The sequence below is a fragment of the Hylobates moloch genome, unplaced genomic scaffold (genome assembly GCF_009828535.3).
Source record: "Hylobates moloch isolate HMO894 unplaced genomic scaffold, HMol_V3 SCAFFOLD_8, whole genome shotgun sequence".
Classification (NCBI taxonomy): domain Eukaryota; kingdom Metazoa; phylum Chordata; class Mammalia; order Primates; family Hylobatidae; genus Hylobates; species Hylobates moloch.
The window spans coordinates 37,234,189-37,259,694 of record NW_026652283.1 but is presented as its reverse complement, the minus strand read 5'-3'; the positions used below and the strand labels follow the sequence as shown (position 1 = coordinate 37,259,694).

At 38.3% G+C, this 25,506-nt stretch overlaps 1 protein-coding gene across 10 annotated transcripts in view; it reads right to left on the bottom strand.

Annotated features, from left to right (window-relative positions):
• Positions 1 to 597: 597 nt before the first annotated feature.
• Positions 598 to 25,506, bottom strand: part of ZMYM4 (zinc finger MYM-type containing 4) — a 146,131-nt gene continuing 121,222 nt past the window's right edge. For all 10 annotated transcript variants that reach the window (XM_032160210.2, XM_032160208.2, XM_032160215.2 and 7 more), the window contains 11 exons: positions 24,734 to 24,905; positions 23,809 to 23,862; positions 23,226 to 23,405; positions 22,698 to 22,792; positions 17,126 to 17,297; positions 16,857 to 16,952; positions 14,166 to 14,317; positions 8,468 to 8,579; positions 6,831 to 7,079; positions 3,968 to 4,097; positions 598 to 3,080 (listed from right to left, as the gene is read on the bottom strand). In XM_032160210.2, the coding sequence (XP_032016101.1) occupies positions 2,873 to 3,080; positions 3,968 to 4,097; positions 6,831 to 7,079; positions 8,468 to 8,579; positions 14,166 to 14,317; positions 16,857 to 16,952; positions 17,126 to 17,297; positions 22,698 to 22,792; positions 23,226 to 23,405; positions 23,809 to 23,862; positions 24,734 to 24,905 (1,620 nt within the window). In that variant the 3' untranslated portion in view covers positions 598 to 2,872. The remainder of the gene's footprint in view (positions 3,081 to 3,967; positions 4,098 to 6,830; positions 7,080 to 8,467; positions 8,580 to 14,165; positions 14,318 to 16,856; positions 16,953 to 17,125; positions 17,298 to 22,697; positions 22,793 to 23,225; positions 23,406 to 23,808; positions 23,863 to 24,733; positions 24,906 to 25,506) is intronic.

Below are 25,506 nucleotides of genomic sequence, written 5' to 3'. Positions count from 1 at the left end.
CCCTAGGAGACTTCTTTGGAAAATTAAATTCTGAATTCATTGGTAGAAATTCATTTTACATTAGACCTTTTGGGAAAACCTGTTTTATAAATTTAGAATTGCCACAAGGCAGGTAGGTAGAAAGTCGATACGGAATTTGAAAGTACAGCTGCCTAATACCAAGACAACTCTGAAGTCGAAGGAAAATGCTATTTAGTCGTCATTCCCGTTTTCAACATGTATTTATACTTAGGAATGAACATGTCCTTTATTCTAGTCTTACAGTTTCATGAACGTTGAACTGATGTAGGCTTTATAAATCTCAAAAAAGCTTGCCTGAAATGATACGTATAAATGATCTCTGATATTTCTACCTGTTGGGACTTTGAATATAGTCAGCAAATTAGCTAAAAATGGGAACATGTCTTTTGATGGAAAAAAGGAAATAAAAGAATTTGCAATGAAAGAATATGTTGACTGGACTACATAAAAAAATTTCTTTCTTGGAAACTGCTCTCTTTCTTTGTAATTTTACTAACTGCTGGGTCATACCAATAAGGTCAATCAGAAAAAGAGATTTCAAATTCTTTTAAGACGTAAAGAAGAAGAGCTCACCCATCAAATACAAATATACTATTTTATTCTAAGGGAATATTTCTGTGGTTTCTGCAAGGGGAAAACCTAAAAGTGGTTAAAAACTGAAAAAGAACCAAAAGGATGATTTAGATGTTTCTTTTTGTTTGATGTTTTTTTCTCCCCTGGAAAAAAAAATGTAATTTTACACAATTTTCATAAAATTAAAAAAGCAATAATCAGACGCACACATCAACAGCTACACTTATGAGGAATGACCAACAATTAATCAGTATTTTCTCTTATGAATAAATTTAGGGTTCTGGGCAACTCTGTGGACTAACAAACATGCAAATGAAATCCTGATACAGTCATTTATCTGGGTATTGGGTGTTCTCAGTAAAAGATACAGATTTTTTTTTTTCTGGTATTTCATAACAATTTATCTACTATGCTAACAATATTTGTTTTTTCATACAACTACAGAAGGGGAAAATGTTAGTGTTTATACAAACCATAAAATTCGTATAGTGGGGACTATTACACTTGCTATTTCTGGGTAGTTTATTGGCAGACTTATCAGACAATCCAATTATTTGTCCTCCATATCAAACAAGGTATGGAGTAAGAAGTTTTCCAGTCAGAAATGACAAACACAGATGGAATTAATCATACAGAATCGGGGCGGATTTACTTCTTTCATACAGTTCTTGGTAACAAAAATGAGATTTGTTACAGGCAGAGGGACAGAACCATCAAGTACACAATGACAAAAGGCCTATTTTTTTCATTTTAGTTTTACTTAAATGCCTTTTATTTGTTAAAAAAGAAATACACCTGCCACCCCCACCTAAAAAATGATACCCTGAAAAGTCTTTCAAGATTAAAATTTCTAAGAGGCTTTTTGACATCTCTCAGTTTTATCATAGCATCAAATTAACCTTAGCTAAAGAAGTTCTGCAATTGGCAAACGTCATAAAAGCTTTGATTCCAAATTTTGTGGGGAAGAAACTGAGAATGGAGATGAGGGAGATGGACTGATATGCCACACACACCTATGACTTGCAATCCTCATAGAACTACTGAAACAGCTAGAGTTTGGAATAATGCTCTAAGACCTGCTTATGGATATGCAAGACAACGTCTTTGTATCCTCACCCCAGAATCCCTATTTTCAAGTTTCAAGGGCAACAAGGTCATCTTCCAAATGCTTTATATAGGAACCTAACTAGGACCTTTTCTATCATAATTCAGATAGCTAAGTAATACTGTATCTTTGTGGAATCACTCACAGGTTTGCCAGAGTAAGAAAAGAGACTATCCTTTTTGAAATGACGAGGGCCTCCAGAAACTGGTGCAAAAGACAAAATAAGAGGAATTGTTTGGGAAGTAGGAAGGTAAAACAACGGGAGAAAAGCTGCCATTGGGGAAAAAAAAAAGAAAATAAAAGGAGAACCCCCATTTCTCTGTACCACAGCTCAGGCTGTGAGACAGCAGGAATAAGGGCCCATACCCAGAGAAGGGGCATTTTAGTGGGTTTCTACAAACATTTCAAGACACTTGGGGTCTGATAGGCTCCACAGATTTTGTGTGCATAATTAGTTTGTGGAATATCATCCCCTTTACCTTAGTTTACCCACATCCAGACCCACTGCTGAGAAGGCTTGACCCAGAAAATGAAAGGGACACATTACTGTTAACAGCAGTGAAGGTCATTTTCCCTGATATGAGGGGCCCAGGGCAAAAGCTTCTGTCCTTCACATGATTGGCTTGGCAGTGAAAATCAAAATCAATCAAGACCACTTCACTATCTTTTTTAAAAAGTTGAGTATTTTTATTGGGTCTTCAAATCTGGGTCCCACAGTCCTCATTTGATGTCACTCTTAGCTCTGTACTGATCTCTCCTCTGACTTTTACGGAGGGCTTGCCAAAGTAGCCTATTGCAGCCAAAGTTTCACTCCAAAGCTACCTCTCTAAGGTCTAAGGTTACTATGGTAGAGTTTTATACAACAGTTTTCCTTAAAAATATTCCACGATTTGTTACTCCCAAACAAAATAAGATTATGCACCACTCAGAGAAATTAGTCATTCTGAAGATGTCTAAGAACTATATCACTGCCAAAGAACATTTCTCAGTTCATATTCTTTCCTTCAGTTTTCATTTGCACATCCACACTGTGGGGTTCACAAGTCATCTGTTTTCCATGATCTTATGGTCAAGTCAAGAGGACTTAGACTTATACATCGCTTTCCAACAGCTGGATGCATTCACAGTTTGGTGCATACCAATATGTATGAAAATAAGAACCTCACTTCCGTTTTAATCTGATAATTCAACATCAGAGTCTTCAGATTTGGCTTTGGCAAGTTCTTCATGTACCTCCCTCACCATGAGAATACGTGTTAACATGGTGTCCAGGGTTCCAGGGTCTATCGGGAATGTGGAGTACCACATGGGGCTATTCGGGACACAGGAGCGCTCAGGTTGAAGGTAAAACACATCATTCCTCTGCTTCACACTTTCAGAACTATCCACAGGAAGAAAAAAGAAAAAAGAAAATCAGAAATCAGAGAGTATAGGAAATATGTACTATTCTTAAGTAACTGAGGTTTTTGCCATTAAAAGTAATTAAAAGTAAGGGCAAAAACTGCAATTGTTTTTGCACCAACCTAATATGGCTCTCAACCTTTCTCCACTGTGACTCACAATGGGGAAGGCAATGTACCCACAGAGATAAATAGTTTAGAGGAATATTTCCTCCCAGGAATCAACTGAAGTCACAATGGATTGGAAGTGAGTATAAAGTTAATATAAGACAAAATGTAAATCACAAACTTTAGTACTTCAAACATTATTAAGAGCAACAAAAAAGTCAACTCGCATGTGACATTATGGCTAAGCACCACATATTGGAAGTGCCCAATATCCTGGAATGAGCTCCAAGGGCACTCAATACACATTATCAAAGGGCAAATGCAGCTATTACATTTCTTTCAGAAAAAAAAGTGTTACAACTCTAAAATCAAAGTTCCTCTAAGAAAGGCACTACTTAGAAAATTTCAATTCCTTAAAAATTGTTTTTCTATTATAGCTTTAGCAAAACAAAATTTCTTGTCTATACAAATAACAAAATAACTACAGATTAGATATCACATAAAGGTTGTACAACAGTTGCAAAGATCAAACAATAGCAGTGATTCTTGCTTTTGAGGACATTTTCATAAAATAACTATGAAGACAAGGTAATTTGTTTTGTGGTTCAAAATCCACATAGATATGACAATGGGGAAAAAATTCATGGTAAATCCTTGTCTAAAGCCACGGGCTGCTACTTTTCTGATGTTCAAGCATCTGAAATCCAAAATATGTTAACTGCCTTCTGAGTGCACTACATTCAGTTCAGAGAAAGATTACCATTTTGACAGGTAAAACTCATAAAGTCGGACTGGGCATCTTAGTGGATTGTCAGTATTCTCTGCCATCTCCACCCCTACTGGAACCTCATCATCTTCATTTCGTTTCCTCTTGCCAACAGTCAGTTTATCTTGAGACAGGAAATAATAAGGGATTATATTAGAAAAGTCTATTCTTTGAGCCTCAAGACGCCAATGAACTTTGCTTCACAGCCAGAGCTTTGTCACTTCCTCCCTTTCACTCACTCACACTCATTCAACAAATACTGAGTGCCTGTGAAGGTGCCAGACATTATTTTAAGGGCTGGGTTCTATGGCATTAAACAAAGTCCCTATCCTATGAATTTTATGCTCCCCTGCTCACCAAAGTGGGGGCACCATGACAAAAAGTATGGCACTGGCACTGGAGAATGTCTCTATTCTGAGCCTGACTTTATTAATAAACTTTATTAGGCACAGGGTTCCTAAGACATAGCAAGATAAAGCAGAAAGAAGGGTTCCACATGTTTTTCTCCTACAGTAGAGATCAAGACAGAAGTTGTCATTTCTCTCTCTCTCTTTTTTTTTAGACGGAGCTTTGCTCTTTTTGCCCAGGATGGAGTGCAATGGCACGATCTCCGCTCACTGCAACCTCCACCTCCCAGGTTCAAGCGATTCTCCTGCCTCAGCCTCCCGAGTAGCTGGGATTACAGGCGCCTGCCACCATGCCCGGCTAATTTTTTTTTGTATTTTTAGTAGAGACAGGGTTTCACCATGTTGGCCAGTCTGGTCTCCAACTCCTGACCTCAGGTGATCAGCCCACCTCGGCCTCCCAAAGTGCTAGAATTACAGGCCTGAACCACCGCGCCCAGCCGCCATCTCTCTTTTAAGAGACAGGGTCTCACTCTGTGGCCCAGCCTGGAGCATGATGGTATCAATCACAGCAGCCTTGAATCTCCGCAGCCTTGAACTCCTGGGTTCAGGTGATCCTCCTGCCTCAGCCTTTGGAGTAGCTGGGACTACAGGTACAAGCCACCGAACTCAGCAGAAGCTGTCATCTCTATGAGAATATTTCTACTGTGGGCACTAGTACTGGGCATCTGCTCAAGTTTATTTGTTCGAATATTGTGAGAAATGGCATCTTTGTTGGGAAGAGAAATTATCAGCAGAGTTACTATTTGGTAAGAAAAGAACAAACCATTTTTCCTCAACAGGATTTTGCAGAGGCCAAGCATTATATAAAGAAGTGAGGGTGAAGGTGTGGAAAGTGGGCTATTTCTTTCCCACTTTTTCCATTCACTCCTCGAGAGAACACTAGATGGACCCAAGGAAAAAAGGTTTTCTTTTTTTTTTTTTGGGAGACAGGGTCTCACTCTGTTGTCCAGGCAAGAGTGCAGTGGCTCCATCACAGCTCACTACAGCCTCAAACTCCTGGAGTCAAGCAATCCTCCCGCATTAGCCTCCCAAAATACTGGGATTACAAGCATGAGCCATTGCATTCAGCCTATATCTGCTCTTAGCAACTGGTACAGGACTTTCCCAAGCTTCCTGAATTATTACTTTAACAAAATTCACCCATTTTCCATTTAGCAGCTATCTAAATAGAAAGACTTTGCTAGTTACTCACTTAGAAAACAAGCTGAATTCATTAGTAATCATTTCAAGCACCTAATCAGCAAACAGGGAAACATTATCCACCTGCCTTTCCCTCCCCCAGTTAATACCAACTGAGGCCAGGCATGGTGGCTCCCGCCTGTAATCCCAGCACTTTGGGAGACGGAGGCGGGTGGATCACCTGAGGTCAGGAGTTCGAGACCAGCTTGCCCAACATGGTGAAACCCCCGTCTCTACTAAAAATACAAAAATTAGCCGGGCGTGGTAGCGCACACCTGTAGTCCCAGCTACTCAGGAGGCTGAGGCAGGAGAATTGCTTGAACCTGGGAGGCGAAGTCTGCAGTGAGCTGAGATCACACCACTGCACTCCAGCCTGGGTCACAGAGTGAGACTTCATCTCAAAAAAATAAAAATAAATAAACAAATAAATAAAAATCAGTTGAGAGCACAAAGTGGGTTACATATATATAAAACTAAGCAAACAGGATATAGACACTAGGTGAAAAAGATAGTAAATGAACAATTCAGAAGAAAGTTTATACAAAGTTGAACATCACAAATACAGACTTTAGTTTCAGTGATTTAAATTCTCACATTCAAAAAATGTATTTCACTCTTAGAAACTGATTTTGGGAAGTTCAGGACTTATGATTCTGTTCAAAAATAATAAATTTAATTTCTAATCCTATAATACCAAGATTAAGTTTTTGAACATTAAAAACAAACTGTTATTTAATAGGCTGTTTTTGAAATGCAAGACAATAAACCTTCTAATAAAATTGTCACTGCTATTATTCTATTGTGTACAAAAGCAGTATATTGTAGGTCAGCTTTTAAGTTCCTTCAGAATTTCACAATGGTAACTAAAAAGAGGGGTTCTGGTCAAAAAAAGATTTAGAAACAATGGACTAAAAGTTCTGCAGGTTTCTTTTAACTAGTGATTGACTCATCTGGTGCTAGTAAATCAGTGATTCTCAACCCTGCTTGTATTTTTTAATTCCCTGAGAAGTTTTAAAATGCAGGCTATTTGAGCGCTACCCAATTAAATCAAAATTTCTCATTTAAAAGCCAATGAAAGTATATTGAAGCACGTGATTCCTCTCACTTTGAGGCCAGCCTTTGACCACTCTCTGACAATAGAGAAAAATATTCGAATGTTAAAGGTACACTCTTCCACGTCTAGCATTTATAATTACCTTTCTGCAGTAACTCTCTATTTTAGTACTACTACTAAGACTTCAAAGAGAAATCTCACAAACAGTATCCCATACCTGGTTCTGACTCCTGCTTCTGTAAAGGTGGGAAGAACCTCAGATATGTCATCTTGGTACTGTACTTCAGAGTCCTGGTCCGTCTCATCACATGGGCAAAAGAAAGCTTCAAGTGCTCAGTAACATTCTTTAGTTGGAAGTATTTGGTATTGAAGAAAAGGAGGGTGTTTAAAAGGACGATTGGTGAGTAAGCGCCCAGCTGTTTGCACTCCCACAAATGCTCTTCCTCAATGCGAGAGAACATGTAACCTAGACAGAAGAAGGGGTACAAGAAACAGTACTGAGCTCCTGCTAAAGAAGACTAAGTAATCTCTCAAATTCTAGGACAGGGAGATATAAGGAGGAAAAACTGACTATTCCTCTTTCCCTTCTTCCTTATGCAGAAAACCAGAAAAGGCACCACAAAGAAAAAGGCAGATGATTCCACTCAAGTAGACACCGTGAGAGTCTCCTGAAACTGTTTTCATCTATTGATATTTTAGATTAGGGGTTAAGCTATCTTTATAAAGGGCCAGAAAGTAAATATTTTGGGATGTGTAGGCCATATAGGCGCTGAACAACGCTGTTGCTGTAGAAACTAAGGAGCTGTAGAGAACACATAAACAGGCAGAGCTACATGCCAGCAAAATTCATTTATAGTCATATAATTTTCTTTTTTTTTTTTTGAGACAGGGTCTTACTCTGTCGCCCAGGCTGGAGTGCAGTGGCACGATCAGGGCTCACTGCAGCCTCAAACTCCTGGGCTCAGGTGCTTCTCCCACCTCATCCTCCTGAGTAGCTGGGACTACAGGCACCACCACCATGCCTAGCTAATTTTTTGTATCTTTTGTATTTTTTGTAGAGACAGAGTTTCACCATGTTGCCCAGGCTGATCTTGAACCCCTGGGCTCAAGTGATCCTCCTTCCTCAGCCTTCCACACCTGGGACTGCAGGTGTGAGCCACCACACCCAGCCATGAATTTAATATAATTTTCACATGATGAAATAGGAATTCTTAAAAAAAATTTCCCCAACTATTTAAAAATGTAAAAACAATTTTTAGCTCATAGACTGCAAAACAGGGAGCAGGCCAGATTTGGCCCATGGGCCATAGTTTGCAAACTCCTGTTGGAGATCATCAAGCTTACTGTTAAAGGTGCTCTGCAGCCCAACAGAAAGGTGCATATATTACTAAGCATAACATTGAACCTCTTCATTCACCTCAGCCTGAGACCTGGAGTGAATTATGGACTTGTCTGATGACATCTGGTCAAAGATAATTCAAGGACGAGGACTTAACTCTCTTAACAACAGTTCAGTATACACACAAACTACCAAAAAAGGTCCACTGTTAGCAGATATGGTATGTGAAAGCTACATCAATGCTTCCAGATCAAAAATGGTTTCTAAAAAGGTAAATGTAACTTCAAATTAGTTTATATTTTCCGCAGTCAGTATCTATACATGTGCTATATGACTTGTACAGTTTTCCTAAAACAATCAACAATAAACCAAAGATCTTCTCCTCAGAAGTCCAAATATGGTATAAATCTGGACAGAAATAAAAATGAACAATTTTTTTAAAGATAACCAAAAAACTTAAGCAATTTAAGAAAGCACATCATGAAAACAATAAAAAAAAAAAAAAAACACCCTACCATTAGGAAGTATTGTAGGTTCCCATATTTTCAAGAGTTTGGTAAGTTCAATCATAAATCTGGAATAGGGCTCAGTAAAAATGTTATCTATTCTACCATTTTCAAACAGGTACTACAAGAAAAAAAAGAAAATATACATGTTGATAAAAAGAAAACATGAGTTCTTAAAAAATTATTCTAAGAGATACAGTTTACCCTTAATTTTTGCCCTTGCAATATTATAAACCAAGTTCAACTTCTCAGTATTTTAGAGATAGTTGTTAAAACACTAGAATTCAAGCTAAAGCTCCTTTTCATGTTAACACATTATCTTCAGCACTGACCTTGCAAGGTAAAGTTTTTTTATTTCGTTTTAAAACACGGATGGTACAGAAGAAGTATTATAAAGAACCCTTTACTTAGTTCCTAAAACTGACATACTAAAACTTGGTTCCAATGCACATGTTCCAAATCATGTTTTTCCTGATTGATAATGTGTATCTGCAGATGTGCTCTTTTGTTTTTTACCCTAGATGCAAGATCATTTCTTGCAATAACACAGCTAATGTCAGTTGACCTGAGGAAACCCAAATTTAAAAACTATTTATTTGGAGCCTTCTAACTACAGCTCTCAACTCTGCCCCACAACCTAGCCCTCAAAAAAGTTCAAGTCTAATTATAGGACGTTGAACTATGTTAATTATAACCATTAACAACCATATCATAGGCTAGAACAAAAAGAATACCTACAGTTTAAAAATGTATTGAGCCAGGAATGGTAATCCCAGTGCTTTGGGAGGCCAAGGTGAGAGGATCACTTGAGGTCCATAGTGCAAGACTAGCCTGGGCAACACAGTGAGACCCATTTCTACAAAAAATTTAAAAACAAATAGCCAGGGGTGGTGGTGCATGCCTGTAGTCCTAACTGCTTGGGAGTCTGAGGCAGGAGGGTTGTTTGAACCTGGGAGTTTGAGACTGCAGCGAGCTATGATCATATCACTGCACTTCAGCCTGGGTAACAGAGCAAGACCCTGTCTCTTTTAAAACGTACTGATGGTGCAGGTCAGATAAAATCAATTGAGACAGGGACACACCATGAGTGGTAACAGAATCCAAGGCAGCATGTAATTACATGATAAAAGTATTTTGGTGATTTTAAGGTTTAGTATTTTTAATTTATATTTCCATGGCTATCTTGGTTTCTTGAATTTCTATATATGACTTGGAGAAAATTATTTCCATTTAAATTTATTCTGGCTAACAAAAATTACCACTTCAATAGGCATTTTTATGAGGCCTCCTCAAAGGCAATTTATGATCTTATTGGCAGATTACAGTTTGGTGTTCAATAGCATTCTTCTTTTTCTTCTTTTAATATAGTCACTTTCAAGCTTAAAAATGTATCTTCGTTATTGAAAAAGTTCAAAATAAAGAAAAAGTAGACTATTCAAACTCATCAAAGTCAACTACTATTCATATGCAAAAATTTTCCAATCTTTAAGAAATTCCTTTATGCAGAAGTGAGTTTTGTACAGTTACAGAAATATATCAGTACATATAACACAACATACATGCTGTTTAAAAAAAGTCTCTTCCCCCTTAACTGGGAACAAGAGAAGAATGCCTATCCTTGCCATTCTTCATCAACACTGTACCGCGAATCCTAGCAGAGCAGCCCAGCAAGAAAAATAAATATAACGCATTCAAATAGGAAAGGAAGAAGCAAAATTATCTCTAGTTGCGGGTGACAGAATCCTATATATAGAAAATCCTAGAGAATACACAGAAAAATGAATTATTAGAGCTAATAAGTGAATCCAGCCAAGTTGCAGCATATAAGCAATACACAAAAATCAGTTGTATGTCAAGCTAGCAATGAACAATCCAAACAGGAAATTAAGAAAGTCATGCCGGGCGCGGTGGCTCATGCTTGTAATCCCAGCACTTTGGGAGGCCGAGGCGGGCGGATCACGAGGTCAGGAGATCGAGACCACGGTGAAACCCTGTCTCTACTAAAAAAAAAAAAAAAAAGAAAGTCCCATGTTTACCAAAGCATCAAAAAGAATAAAATACTTGAGAAGAAATGTAACAACCAAAATGATGTAAGACTTACACACTTAAAACCACAAAAAACTGCTGAAAGCAAAAATTAAAGAACAACTAAATAAATGGAAAGACATCCTGTAGTCACAGATCAGAAGATTTAATAATGTTAAAATGGCAATATTCTCCAAATCAATTTATAGATGCACTGCAATCATATCAAAATCCAACAGCCTTTTTTTTGCAGAAATGGAAAAACCCATTCTAAAATTGACATAGAATTTCAAATGACCTTGAAGAGCCAAAATAATTTTGAGGAACCACACTTCCTGATTTCAAAACTTACTACAAAGCTATACTGTAAGTTTCAAAACTGTGTACTGCCCTAAAAATAGCCATCTATAGAAAAATGGATTAGGGCCGGGCGCAGTGGCTCACGCCTGTAATCCCAGCACTTTGGGAGGCCGAGGCAGGTGGATCACGAGGTCAGGAGATCGAGACCATCCTGGCTAACACAGTGAAACCCCGTCTCTACTAAAAATACAAAAAAAATTAGCCGGGCATAGTGGCGGGCGCCTGTAGTCCCAGCTACTCGGGAGGCTGAGGCAGGAGAATGGCGTGAATCCGGGAGGCGGAGCTTGCAGTGAGCTGAGATCGAGACTCCATCTCAAAAAAAAAAAAAAAAAAAGAAAAATGGATTAGAACTGAGAGCCCAAATTAAACCCATTTATATTTGGTCAAAGGATTTTCTACAAGGGTATCAAGCCCATACAATGGGTAAAGAACAGTCTCTTCAACAAATGGCACTGAGAGAACTGGAGAACCACATACAAAAGAGTGAAGGTAGACCTAGCTCATACCAGATACAAAAATTAACTCAAAATAAATCGACGACCTAAATATAAGAACTAAAATCACAAAACTCTCTGAAGAAAAGAGGATTAAATCTTCATGCCCTTGAATGTGGCAATGGATTCCTAGATGTAACACCAGGAGCACAGGCAATAAAAATAAAAGAGAAAGGAAAAGAAAAGGAAGAACAAAAAAGAAACTGAACTTCATTAAAATAAAAAAAATTTGGCCAGGCATGGTGTCTCATGCCAGTAATCCCAGCACTTTGGGAGGCCGAGGTGGGCAGATCACGAGGTCAGGAGATCGAAACTATCCTGGCTAACACGGTGAAACCCCGTCCCTACTGAAAAAAAAAAAAAAAGGAGCCAGGTGTGGTGGCGGGCGCCTGTAGTCCTAGCTACTCGGGAGGCTGAGGCAGAAGAACGGTGTGAACCCGGGAAACGGAGCTTGCAGTGAGCTGAGATCACGTCACTGCACTCCAGCCTGGGCGACAGAGCGAGACTCTGTCTCAAAATAAATAAATATTTGTCATTCAAAGTACACTACACCAAGAGAGTGAAAAGAAAATCCAGAGAATGGGAGAAAATATTTGCAAATCACATATCTGATAAAAGTTTAATATCTAGAATATATATAGTTTCTACAACACAATGACAAAAAGACAATTCAATTAAAAATTAGGCAAAGGACTTGATATAGTTTAGATACTCGTGCCTTCCAAACCTCACGTGGAGATTTGATCCTTAATGTTGGCAGTGGGGCCCTGATCTCTCATGACTGGCTTAATGCCATCCTCCTAGTAATGAAGTTCTCCCTCTATTAGTTAGAGAGATCTGACTGTTAAAAAGAGCCTGGCACCTCGTCCTCACTCTCTTGCCATGAGACGCCTGCTCCCCCTTCACCTTCTGCCATGATCATATGATGCCATGATTGGAAGCTTCCTGAAGTGCGCACCAGAAGCAGATGCTGGCGCCATGTTTCTTGTACAGCCTGCAGAACCATAAGCCATGATTCTGCATGAGAATTTTTTTTTTTTTTTATGACAGAGTCTTGTTCTGTCACCCAGGCTGAAGTGCAGGGGCGTGATCTTGGCTCACTGCAACCTCTGCCTCCTGGGTTCAAGCGATTCTCCTGTCTTAGCCTTCTGAGTAGCTGGGACTACAGGCGCGTGCCACCACGCCCAGCTAATTTTTGTATTCTTAGTAGAGACAGGGTTTCACCATGTTGGCCAGGCTGGTCTCGAACTCCTGACTTCGTGATCTGCCTGCCTCGGCCTCCCAAAGTGCCGGGATTACAGGCATGAGCCACCGCGCCCAGCCAAGAATTTCTTTATAAATTACCCAACCTCAAGTACTCCCCTATGGCAATACAGACTAAGACAGGACTTAAATAGACATTTCTCCAAAGAAGGTATACACGTGGTCAAAAAGTACACGAAAAGATTCCCAATGTCATTAGGAAATGCAAATTAAAAACACAATGAGATATCATTTCATACCCACCAGGATGGTTGTTTAAAAAAAAAAAAAAAGACAGAAATTAACAAATGTTAGCAAGAATGTGGAGATACTGGAATCTTCATACACTACTGTTGGAAATGTTAAATGGTGCTGCCACTTTGGAAAACAGTTCAGTAGTTCCTCAACAACTCAGTCATAGTTACAAGACTGAGCAATTCCACTCCTAAGCATAGATGGCAAAAGAATTGAAAATAGGTGTTCAAACAAAAACCTGTACATGAATGTTCACAGCAGCGTATTCACAATCACCAAAAGGTGGAACCTCAAATGTCCATCGGTGGATGAATGGATAAACAACATGTGGCATATCTATATGATAGAATATTATTCAGCCATAAAAACGAATGCTATATTGATTCATGCTAAAACATGGATAAACCTTGAAAACATAATGCTAAGGGTAAGAAACCAGACACAAAAGGCCACATAGTGTGTGAATCCACTGATACGAAATATCCAGAATAGGCAAGTCCAGAGACACAGAAAGCAGATTTATAGTTGCCAGGGATGGGTGGAGGGAGTAATGGGGAGTGACTACTAAATGGGTTTGAGGTTTCCCTTTGGAGTCATGAAGTTACAGAATAGACAGTGGTGATGACTGCACATTAAGAATGTACTTATTAGTCCTACTGAATTGCGAACTTTAAAATGGTAAATTCTGTGTTATGCATATTTTCCCATAACGATCACACTATATATATAATTCTGCAAGTTACTTTTTTTCTGTTTTCCCTCAGGCAGGTTCTCACTCTGCCACCTAGGCTGGAGCTCCAATGGCTCACTGCAGCCTTAAACTCTGGCGCTCAGGTGATCCTCCTGCCTCCACCTCCTGAGTAGCTGGGAGTGGAAGCGTACACCACCATACCTGGCTAACTTTTTATTTTTTGTAGAGACAGTGTCTCCCTATGTTGCCCAGGCTGGTCTTGAATCACTGGCCTCAAGTGACACTCCCATCTCAGCCTCCCAAAGTGCTAGGAATACAGGCGTGAGCCACCACACCTGGCCCTGCAAGTTACTTTTTAAAATATATGCCTCTAAGAATTTCCTAGGTCAATAAATACAGAAGCAAGCCATTCCTTTTTAACTATTTTACAGTATTCCACAGTATGGACATATTATAGTTGACTGATCCACAAAGCTTGATTAACACTTGAGCGGTTTCCAATTTGTTGTTGTTAAAAACAATGTTCCAGTGAAAATACCAGTATGTATCTGGGTGTGTACAGGTGCATGTAATTTCTGTGGGGACATATTCTGGTCAATGGATTTGCTAGGTTGAAGAATCCATATGTTTAACTTGATACCTGTTGAATTCCAAGGCACAAGTATAAGATACTGTCTGGATCATATTTTTCACCATTTGGTCTCCGCACCTCTTGGATAAACTGGCATAAGCCCAAACTCAACTCAGCAAAAGTGCAGGACAGAATGTCTTCCTTCAGCTTGATAGAGCGGACTGTGGAAAGGTAGAAAACATCTGAAACATTAACTTTTAACAAACATAGTAGCATTACTTGATTAACTGAATAAACATTGAACACTATTGTGCCCCAGGCACTGCGGTGCAGACTAGTGGGTGTATGGATTAAAGACAGATTCTGATCTCAAGTCTACTTCAGTTAGGGAAATAAAGACCAGTGCATATGGTGCAATATGTGCTATGATAGAGGCTTTCTTTAAATGGCATTCTATGAAAGCAAATGAAGGCTATCCAACAGGGAAGAGTCAGGTTAGATTCTGGGAAACGTGATACTGGAGCTAGACCTTAAAAGGTGAGGAAGAGTTAAACAGGTAGATAGGTAAAGAATTCCAATCTGAGGATACACAAAAAGGCTTCCCAAAGTAGGAGTCCACAAAACTCTAGTCTTATGTGAGAGCTGGAGAACACTGGGTTTCTAAGATTTGATATTCAGAAAACACAAGATACTGTATTTATCTCTGAAGAAGTCACAGTGCTTAATGATACATTAAAGGCTCTGAGCATATCTGCAAAAAAGAAAGCTATTCAACTTTCTTTTTCTTTTCTTTTTTTTTTTGAGATGGAATTTCGCTTTTATTGCCCAGGCTGGAGTGCAATGGCACAATCTCGGCTCACTGCAACCTCCACCTGCCGGGTTCAAGCGATTCTCCTATCTCAGCCTCCTGAGTAGCTGGGAGTCAGCCGTGCACCACCATGCCCAGCTAATTTTGTATTTTTAGGAGAGATGGGGTTTCTCCATGTTGGTCAGGCTGGTCTCGAACTCCCAACCTCTGGTGATCCACCTGCCTCGGCCTCCCAAAGTGCTGGGATTATAAGTGGAAGCCACTACGTCCGACTAGCTGTTTAACTTTCTTCAGCTGATATTTATTTGAATACAGAACACCTCAAATAATAACACCCTCTTGCCTTTGGAAATGCTAGAATACAGTATTCCCTTCGCTAGGTCACAGGTTGAAAAGGTTCAGGGGACTTGGGTGTATAGGACAAGGCAAGAAGGGCAGGTGGCGGCAGATCATGATCAGCCTCATTTCTCGTATTAAGATTTTGCAGACAATGAGCTGAATTAATTTTGAGCAGGGGAGTTATCCAATTTGATTTGTAGAGGTCCTACTACAACATGTTGATCCACATTGTGGGGCCAAGATTAAAACACCCTTTCTAGTCATTGCTCTTCTGCATTGAGATAAGATTACATACACATGGGCTCCTGTGAGTTGGTTTTAGTTAAAGCAAGCGGTATCTCATGAGAGCACAGACCATGTTTGACTTTTTCACCCTAGTACCTAGCTTCATACCTGGTATATAAGAGATATTTAGTAAGTATTTTCTCAGTGAAAGAGTGGTAGAAATGGGTTGCCATCCCCTGTAACAGCTGCATTTAGGCTAAGTAGTCTAAAGCAGTATTACCTCTCCATTTGCACTATCACCCTTCCCCAGCTTTTTTGGTTTTATTTTTATTTTTTTAGAGACAGGGTCTCGCTCTGATGCTCAGGCTGGAGTGCAGTGGTGCAATCATAGCTCACTGCAGCCTCAGGACTCTTGGGCTTAGGAGATCCTCCTGTTTCAGCCTCCTACAGTGCTGGGATTACAAGTATGAGCCACTGCACCCCGCAGGTTGCTCTTTTAACTTAAAACATGCTACTAGGCGGTTAATGGCCTAGTAAATCTCCACAACAGGAGTGTATTTACATAGCCTTGGAGCAGACAGATTATACTTGATCTATAGGAACTCAATGAGTTAGTCACTGCCCACAGCAGCAACTAAGTGCTCCAATAAGGACAGTTACATGTGCCCCAAAACCAACAGGGTAGACTGGAGTGACGCCAAGAGTGCATACAATCACCTAGGTTTGAGACAGAAAGAAGATATAGTTGGAAAGTGGAATAATATCAAGTTACATGGATATACTCATCCATTCTGCCCCATCTCATTCCATAAAGATTGTACAAGTATCTTACATAAAACACAAATTAAAAGCAAAAGATAAAGCGAAACAAAAATTTAGAATAGGGTGTCAAAAGTAGTGAAAAATGAAAACTAATGTGGGCCTTAAAATTATACACTGTTGCTTTATTTGAAATGTTCATGTAATACCAAATTTCCTGGCAGCTGAAGTGAAACCCACAAACATTGTCAGTTACACAGATCTCACTGTAAGGAAAAATTCCTACATTAGAAGCAAGGCTTTTCCAGGTATTTTTCTTAAAAAAAAAAAACAAAAAAAACCCTGGGCTCCACGTAGATTACTACACAGATGCAGGGCTCAAGATGACATATTTTGAGGCACTTGCACGGTGTCAAAAATAAAACAAAATTCTGTATATTTGCATAATAAACTCAAGATCAGAAGACATAACCTTACCCTTGTAACAACCTCCTTAAAACGGGATAAGATTAATTTCTCTTTCTAACCTTAAGACTCTAAATTTTAAATAATTTTAAATATTCAATTTACAAATTTAAATCAGCAATAATATAAATAATTCATACCAAATGGAGAGAAACAAATTTTACCTCTACAGCCTGGCTCTGAGGATTCTTGAGAGAGTGCATGGTCTTGAGTACTTCCTAAGGGGTCAGAACGTGGGCTAGATGAAGCCTGTTCAACCCCTGACAAGGAGAGAAACATAAAAGTTTAAATAAAATAAAAATGCGGAAAAAATTAAGTAAAGCCCAAACCAAAGTTTTATGGGGTTTTTGACCTAAAATGTATCCCTTTTCAGTAGATTATCTGTATATTTCTCCCTACCTAAATCAAGATACAATTCATGCTGTGCACTTACCTCCACATTTTAGATCCCCCTGCTCTTCCTTGGCATTTTTCCACTGAACCCAGTTCTTCCAAGCATTTACCCCATACATGTATTTCAGTGTCATCCCAGACACTGAGCAGCCTTGAAAGGCTCCTTGAATAAGACTCCTGGGCTCCACAGCCACTATAGACTTCTTCCGTCCCTGTAAGAATTCCAAAAATTTACAGAACATAAAATTTAGTTTTGGATTTTTAAAGAGTCAGGGTTCTCAAAGCTGGAAAGGGTATACATTTGTAGAATAAAGAATTTAGTTTTATATCCTAAAGATTCAGAGTTCTTAGAGCAAGAAAGGGCTTTAGAGATTATTTAATCCAATCCACATGAGGAAGGAAGAAAGAAAAAGTTTAAATGCAGAAGAGCACACTGTAATAATCACTAACATTTGGGTATTTACTATGTTCCAGATATAGACTCACCTAATGAGGTATGAATAACTATTATTACCACTCAGGTCTATTTAATGAAACATGTAAACAGATCATATTCTGTGCTATAAAACAAGCCTCAACAAATTATCTAACTACAATGAAATTAAAATAGAAACCAATGATGCATAGATGTCCAAAAAAATCCTCCAAAATCGTAAATTAAACAGCTCTATGGGTCAAAGAAGAAAGGACACATGCAGTCACAAAACATTTTGAACTTAAATGAAAATGAAAATAAAATTTACCAAAATTTTTGTGATGGAACTAAAGTAGTACTTAAAGGGACATCTGTAGTATTAAAATGTTTCAATAAGAGTCTATAATCCATAACCTAAGCTTCTATATTAAGAAACTAGAAAAGGAAGGCCAAGTGCAATGGCCCATACCTGTAATGCCAGCACTCTGGGAGGCCTAAGTGGGCAGACTGAGCCCAGGAGTTCAAGATCAGCCTGGGCAACATGGCAAGACCCCGTCTCTACAAAAAATTAAAAAATTAGCCAAGCATGGTGGCACACATCTGTAGTCCCAGCTACTTGGGAGACTGAGGTGGAAGGATCGCCTGAGCCCGGGAGGTTGAGGCTGCAGTGAGCCATGATTACGCCACTGCACTCCAGCCTGGGTGACTGAGTGGAGACCCTGTCTAAAAACAAACAAGCAAAAAACCAGAAAAGGAAATCCAAATTAAAACCCAGGCTGGGTGCAATGGCTCACGCCTGTAATCCCAACACTTTGGGAGGCTGAGGCAGGTGGATCACTTGTGACTCTCATGCCAATAAATTAAACAACTTAGATGAAATGGACAAACTTCTTGAAAGATTAATTAAGCTTACTCTAGAAGAAACACATAACCTAAATAGCCATAGAAACAGCATTTATAGCTTAAAACCCTCCCACAAAAACTCCATTCCCAGATGGATTAAATTCCATCATAGTTAAATTCTATCATAGTTAAAGAAATTATACAAATTCTATCATAGTTAAAGAAATTATACAAATAGAAGAAAAAGAAATATTAACTAATTTTATAATGTCACCAGTACCCTGATACCAAAACCAGTCATAAAGTACAGATAAATATGTCTTGAACAGGGACACTTAAAACCTTCACAGGGCCGGCCATGGCGGCTCATGCCTGTAATCCCAGCACTTTGGGAGGGCGAGGTGGGTGGATCACTTGAGGCCAGGAGTTCAAGACCAGCCTGGCCAACATGGTGACACCCCATCTCTACTAAAAATACAAAAATTAGCCAGGCATGGTGGCGGGCACCTGTAATTCCAGCTACTTGGGAGGCTGAGGCAGAAGAACTGCTTGAACCTGGGAGGCGGAGGTTACAGTGAGCCGAGATCACGCCATTGCACTCGAGCCTGGGGGACAGAGTGAGACTCTGTCTCAAAACAGAACAACAACAAAAAACCTTCACAGAATATTAGCAAACCAAATCCAGCAACACAAAAAAATAATAAGAAAAAAGTAGGGTTTATCCCAGGAATTGAAGGTTAATCATTTGAAAAAATCAATGTATTTCACCATTTTTACAGACTTAAAAAAAGGAAAACCAGACAATCACCTCAAAAGATGCAAGAAATCCACCTGAGGAAGTTCAATACCCAATCACGATTTAAAACACTTTCAGCAAATTAAAAGGAGAAGGGGAACTTCCTCGACCTGATAGAAACCACCTATGAGAAACCTACAGGTAACATCATACTTACTGTTGCAAGACTTTTTTCACCGTAAGGTTAGGAATAAGGCAAAAAGGTCTGCTCTCACTACTAATATTCAACATTGTACTGAAGATACTAGCTAGTTCAATAAAACAAGAAAAAGAAGGAAAGAAAATGCATTCAGATTACAAAGGAAAAAGTAAAACTGTCTTTATTCACAGATAATATGATTGTCTAGGTAGAAAATCCTAAGGATTTTAGTTGAGCAAAGTCACAGGACACAAAGTAAATACATGAAAATTACCTATATTTCTTTTTTTTATTTCTAAGATAAATATCATAGAAGAAAAAATTATCTATATTTCTATATACTAGTAAGGAACACGAAAAATGTGTTTTTCTTTTTTTTTTTGAGACAGGGTCTTGCTCTGTCACCCAGACTAGAGTGCAGTGGCATGGTCAGGGCTTACTACAGCCTCGACCCCCTAGGCTCAAGCAATTCTCCCAGCTCAGCCCTCCAAGTAGCTGGGACCACCAGCATGCGTCACCATGCCCAGCTAATTTTTAAAATTTTTAGTAGAGATGGGGTCTCACTATATTGCCCAGGTTGGTCTCAAACTCCTGGGGCTCAAGCAGTCCTTCTGCCTTAGCCTCCCAAAGTACTAGGATTATAGGTGTGAGTCATTGTGCTCAGTGAAAAACAAAATTTAAAAATAATACTATTTACAACAGCATCAAAATATCTTAAATACTTATGAAATAAACTTAACAGAATATAAGGAGACTTGTAACGGAGACTATTCCATGTTTCCAGATTAAAAGACTCAACATTCCTAAAATGTCAATTCTCTCTCTCTGGATTCAGGACAGCCCCAACTGAAATACTAGTAGGCTTTTTTTTTTTTTTTTTTTTTAAAGAAATTGACAAGTTGATTCCAAAATGTATATAGACATGCAAATGACAATTTTAAGAAGAACAGAGCTGGAAGATTTACACTCTTAATTTCCAGGCTCACTGTAAAATCACAGTAATCAGGACAGTTGGTACTGGTATAAAAATAGACATATAAGTCAATAGAACAGAATAGAGAGTTTCAGAAACAGACTGACACATACATATATGATTGACTTTTAACAGAGTTGCCAATGTAATTCAATGGGGAATGAATAGTCTTTTTCAAGGGCAGTGCTGGAACAACTGGATGTCCATACACAAAAAATGAACCTTGACCCTTGCCTCAACTCATATATAAAAATTACCTCAAAATAGATCACAAACATAAAAGTTAAAACTATAAAACTTCTAGAAGAAAATGTAAGAGAAGGTCTTAGTTACTATGAGTTAGGCAAAAATTTTTAGATGAGGTATTAAAAAGCACAATCCATAAAATAACAAATTGATAAAAGGGACTTCCTCAAAATCAAAATCTGCTATTCATCATTAAGAAAATAAAAAAGTAACAAAATATGACCAAACGTTGATTTGATAAAGAAATTATGTCCACAGTAAAGAATACTTACAACTCAGCAAGATGACAACCAACCCAATAAAAAAATGAAAAAAATGTGCAAAAACTGTGAATAAACACTTTACTAAAGAAGACACATGAATGGCAAATACATATATGAAAAGATGCTTAACATCATTAATCACTAGGGAAAAACAAATTAAAACCATAATGAGGTACCACTATACATTGACTAGAATGGCTAAAATTAAAAATCAACAATACCAAGTGTTAGCAAAGTCATGGAGCAGATGGAACTCTCTCATACACTGCTGGTGGGACTGCAAAATGGTACATCTCCTTTGGAAAACAGTCTGGCAGCTTTCTTATAAAGTTAAAAATACACATAGCATAAAACCTAGCAATCTCATTCCTAGATCTTTTTCCTCAAGAGAAATGAAAACATATGTTCACACAAAGATTGATACTAAGATGTTCATAACATTTTGAGTAAGTTTTATTCAAAATAGCCCCAATCTGGAAACAACCCAAATTTTTATCACCTGTTAAACAGCTCAACAAATTGTAGTTTGTCCATATAATGAAATACTACTCAGAAATAAAAAGGAATCAACTACTGGGACATGAAATAACATGGATGAATCTCAGAAACATTATGCTAAGTAAAAGAACTTAAACACAGAAGACTACATATTATAGGATCCCATTCATGTGAAATTTCAGAAAAGGCAAAGCAGTGGCATTCTGCATCAATCTGTACAGTAGATCAGTGATTGTCAGCAGCCAGAGGGGCTGACTGCAAAAGGTCATAGTGGAACTTCTTGCTAAGTGGAATTGTTCATGATTGTGGTGGTAATTACGTATGATATACATTAGTTGAAGGCCATCAAAATGTACACTCAGAACTTATAAATGTTTTAATGTAATTATACAATACGGCTAATTTTAAAAATAAAGCTATTATTCTTTCAACTTTGTATAGGAAAGCCCTGTCAATGTGAAAAACAGCCATGTGAACTTCACTATTTTACTATACTATAAAAATAGTGAACTGGCCAGGCGCAGTGGCTCACGCCTGTATTCCCAGCACTTTGGGAGGCCGAGGTGGGCGGATTACGAGGTCAGGAGATCGAGACTATCCTGGCTAACATGGTGAAACCCTGTCTCTACTAAAAAATACAAAAAAAAATTAGCCAGGCATGGTGGCGGGTGCCTGTAGTCCCAGCTACTTGAGAGGCTGAGGCAGGAGAAGTGTGAACCCAGGAGGTAGAGCTTGCAGTGAGCCGAGATCACGCCACTGCACTACAGCCTGGGCGACAGAGTGAAAGTCCATCTCAAAAAAAAAAAAAAATACTGAACTACTCAATATTTTTTATTTTTATTTATTATTACTATTTTTTTGAGACAGTCTTGCTCTGTTACCCAGGCTGGAGTGTAGTGGCCCGATTTTGGCTCACTGCAAGCTCCGCCTCCCGGGTTCAGGCCATTCTCCTGCCTCAGCCTCCCAAGTAGCTGGGACTACAGGCGCCCACCACCACACTTGGCTAATTTTTTTGTATTTTTAGTAGAGACGGGGTTTCACCATGTTAGCCAGGATGGTCTTGATCTCCTGACCTTGTGATCCTCCTGCCTCGGCCTCCCAAAGTACTCAGTATTATAACATGTAAAAACAGCTAAATTTAGAGGCTGCTCAAAAATATAAAAGCATAAAAAACAATTATAAAAAGTTTTTTAAAGTAAACAAAGCAATATAAAAGAAAATCCTTAACTATAGAAACGAAAAAGTTCCTACTGAAAGAAATGTAAATAAAATATATGGTTCTTGAATTCAAAAAACAAAAGTATAAAATTACGAGGTTGCAAAATAACATGTGGAACTACCTGACTCTGGCTGTTACAGAGTTTTGAAAGCAGCAGGAACTAAATAATGCTTGTAGAATGAAGGAAAGAAAAGTCTAGAAAAGTTAAGCTGCAGCTTACTCTTCGTCTGGGTTGGGGGAAGCCATCTCTGTGTCGTCGTCTTGTTCGGGAACGTGCCTGGATTCCCTGTCCTTTATTAAGTGGGTCAAAGGATTCTATAATAATCAGCAGAAAGCACAACATGAGGTAAATAACTCACAAATTTAAATAAAGACTTAGACTAGGAAAGAAATATCAGGTAATCATCACTATATTCATTAGTTTGTGATAAAATAAGAATTCCATTTATAGACTTAAACCAAGGATATAGGGCATAAATGAAAACTTCATTAATAATCAGGAAAACCTCTTATATAGCTACTACGAGAAAGGTTAAAAAAAATTTTAACCAAATTAATCACTTATAAGAACAATATGGTACAAATTAACACCTACAAAGCCAGGGTCTATTTGTGCTCTAGATATGACCTCTAACACATTACACTGTTATTATCAATAACAATTGGCACTGCTTAATAGTGTCAATTCAGAGTTGCACCGAGCTTCTAAAATAAAAAGCTTTCAGTGGACAGGTTACTGTACACAAACCTGATGGAAAATCTGCTTCCAGGTCCTGTTCAGTTTCCCCTTTTGAGAGCTGCTTCAATTCTGAATCAGCCTCTTGCACAGCATTTGACTTTAAGGCATAGTGATTCAGCTCTTCCTCCCAGCTATGTGGAGTAGATACTGCCTCTGATTCAAGATCACCACTGTATGTACTTCCTTGGTCTGAAATATATAGATAACAATCAAGCCCTCAAAATAAAATAGCCTCATCTTGACATGCTCGGAAAACTTCCTGAACCCCTAAATACCAAAAAATGAGATACGGTTGATGGACAATTACCTAGGTACACTCAAGAATGAGGTAACTTGTTCATCAGCCTCAAAGAACTGGATTCATATTTTTGGTAGGCACTTGAAAGCATTATCTCAATTAATTTTTAAAACAAACATTTGAGTGGCTTTTATTATTCTCACTACAAATTAGTACACTTCATAGACACCTGATACCTCTTACAAATAGTTAAAATTACAAATATGAAATCCAAGGGTACTAATATTTTATAAGTTTCTATCACTAACAGAGGGTAGTATTTCTAAAAATCAAAACATATTTTCAACTACAAACCTTTTTCAAATATCTTGGTGTCTAGAAAGAGTTCTTGTTCAGAAGTTTGAGACTCTAAAGAAAAAGAAAAGCACATAAATAATTTATGTTTATACAACAAATTGTATCTCAAATGAAATGACTGCACTATATACATCAATCATACTACGAAGTTCTAAGTAAATAGATTTCATATGCAGAAAGAATAATTCATTAACAAAATTAGACATTAGGGATAAATGCAGTTAAACAGATTACCGCTGTTAATGGGGATTCTGGTTAGTATCATGTGCTTTGGAGTCAGATGTATCTGGATTCAAGTTCTGGTTCTGCCACTTCTGGACTGCATAACCAAGGCAAGTCTAACATCCTACTTTCCAGATCAGAAATTTGAGGTACACAGTACCCCCTCCCCACCCCATAAGGTTGTCGTGAAGATTGAATGAGGCACGGCACACAATGCACTGAGCACAATGCCTAGAGCATGGCAAGCACACAAAACGTTAACTATTGTTTTTATCATGATTCCACACTAGTAGTATGAGATCTATCTATCAGTTATTTTGAGCCAAATGGTTTTCCATCCTAAGGTTCTATTTACCCTCTACCAGCATGCTGGTTATTATATAATAGGAATTCTTATGTGGGGACCATGGCTTTGATTATAGAGATAAAATTGGAAAATGATCATGAAATCTTGATTTCTAAGTTATTTTTCTGGAATCATAACTAAAAACTATTGAATATCAATACTTGGTTTTCCTTCATAAAAACAGTAAGAGCTTTCAGAAGCACTAAAAAGTGTAATCAACCCCACAGGCTTGGTATTCACAGACAATAAAGGTTTTAGAAACACCCTGACTGTCTTATACTTAAAATTACTTGAGTCACCTAAAAATGTGTAAAACGTGTTTTTTCTTTCTTTACTTTTAAAGATTATACCAACCTCCCTGAGATAGAGTCTTCTCCTTCTCTTCATCTTCTGCAATCATTTCTGCCATCTCAAGGAGATCAGCTTCAAATGGATGTGTGGGAAGCTTTTCCTTAATGTCTTCAATACTCTCTGTGACTTTATCTTCAGTATCCACTGAAGATGGAATAAGCATAGGGACAGGCATCTGAAAGACCAAGGATAGACTGAAGGCTTTCTTTGGCAACAGGTTTGTAGCCAAAAGTATGATTTGTGAGATGATTTAGGTATTAAAATAGTAAACAAATTTAAGATATATTCATTGCTGATGATTAAAATAGTCTTGCTGGTTTGTTTTTATAAGACTAGAGCCATTTAAATAAAATTTCAGTAAGTGCTTTGGACACTCAACCAATTATGTCTCTGAATCCTCTAAAAGAATAATTCTATAATACACTTGCATTTTGTTTTTGTTGTTTTTGCTTGTATTTCTCACAATTTTCTCATAACTGTTTCCTTTAAGGACTCAGTACCTGGGAAAAATAAATTTGTAATTAAAAAATACATTTTTCTTTAATCAAAAATGAGAATTATGTAAATCACAGTACTCTTTCCACCCTTGCTAGAATCCAGGATTTCACCATACACCATTTCTGATCTTTTTCTATTTGAGTGGTCTTTTTTTTTTTGAGATGGAGTCTCGCTCTGTCGCCCAGGCTGGAGTGCAGTGGCGCGATCTCGGCTCACTGCAAGCTCCGCCTCCTGGGTTCACGCCATTCTCCTGCCTCAGCCTCCAGAGTGGCTGGGAC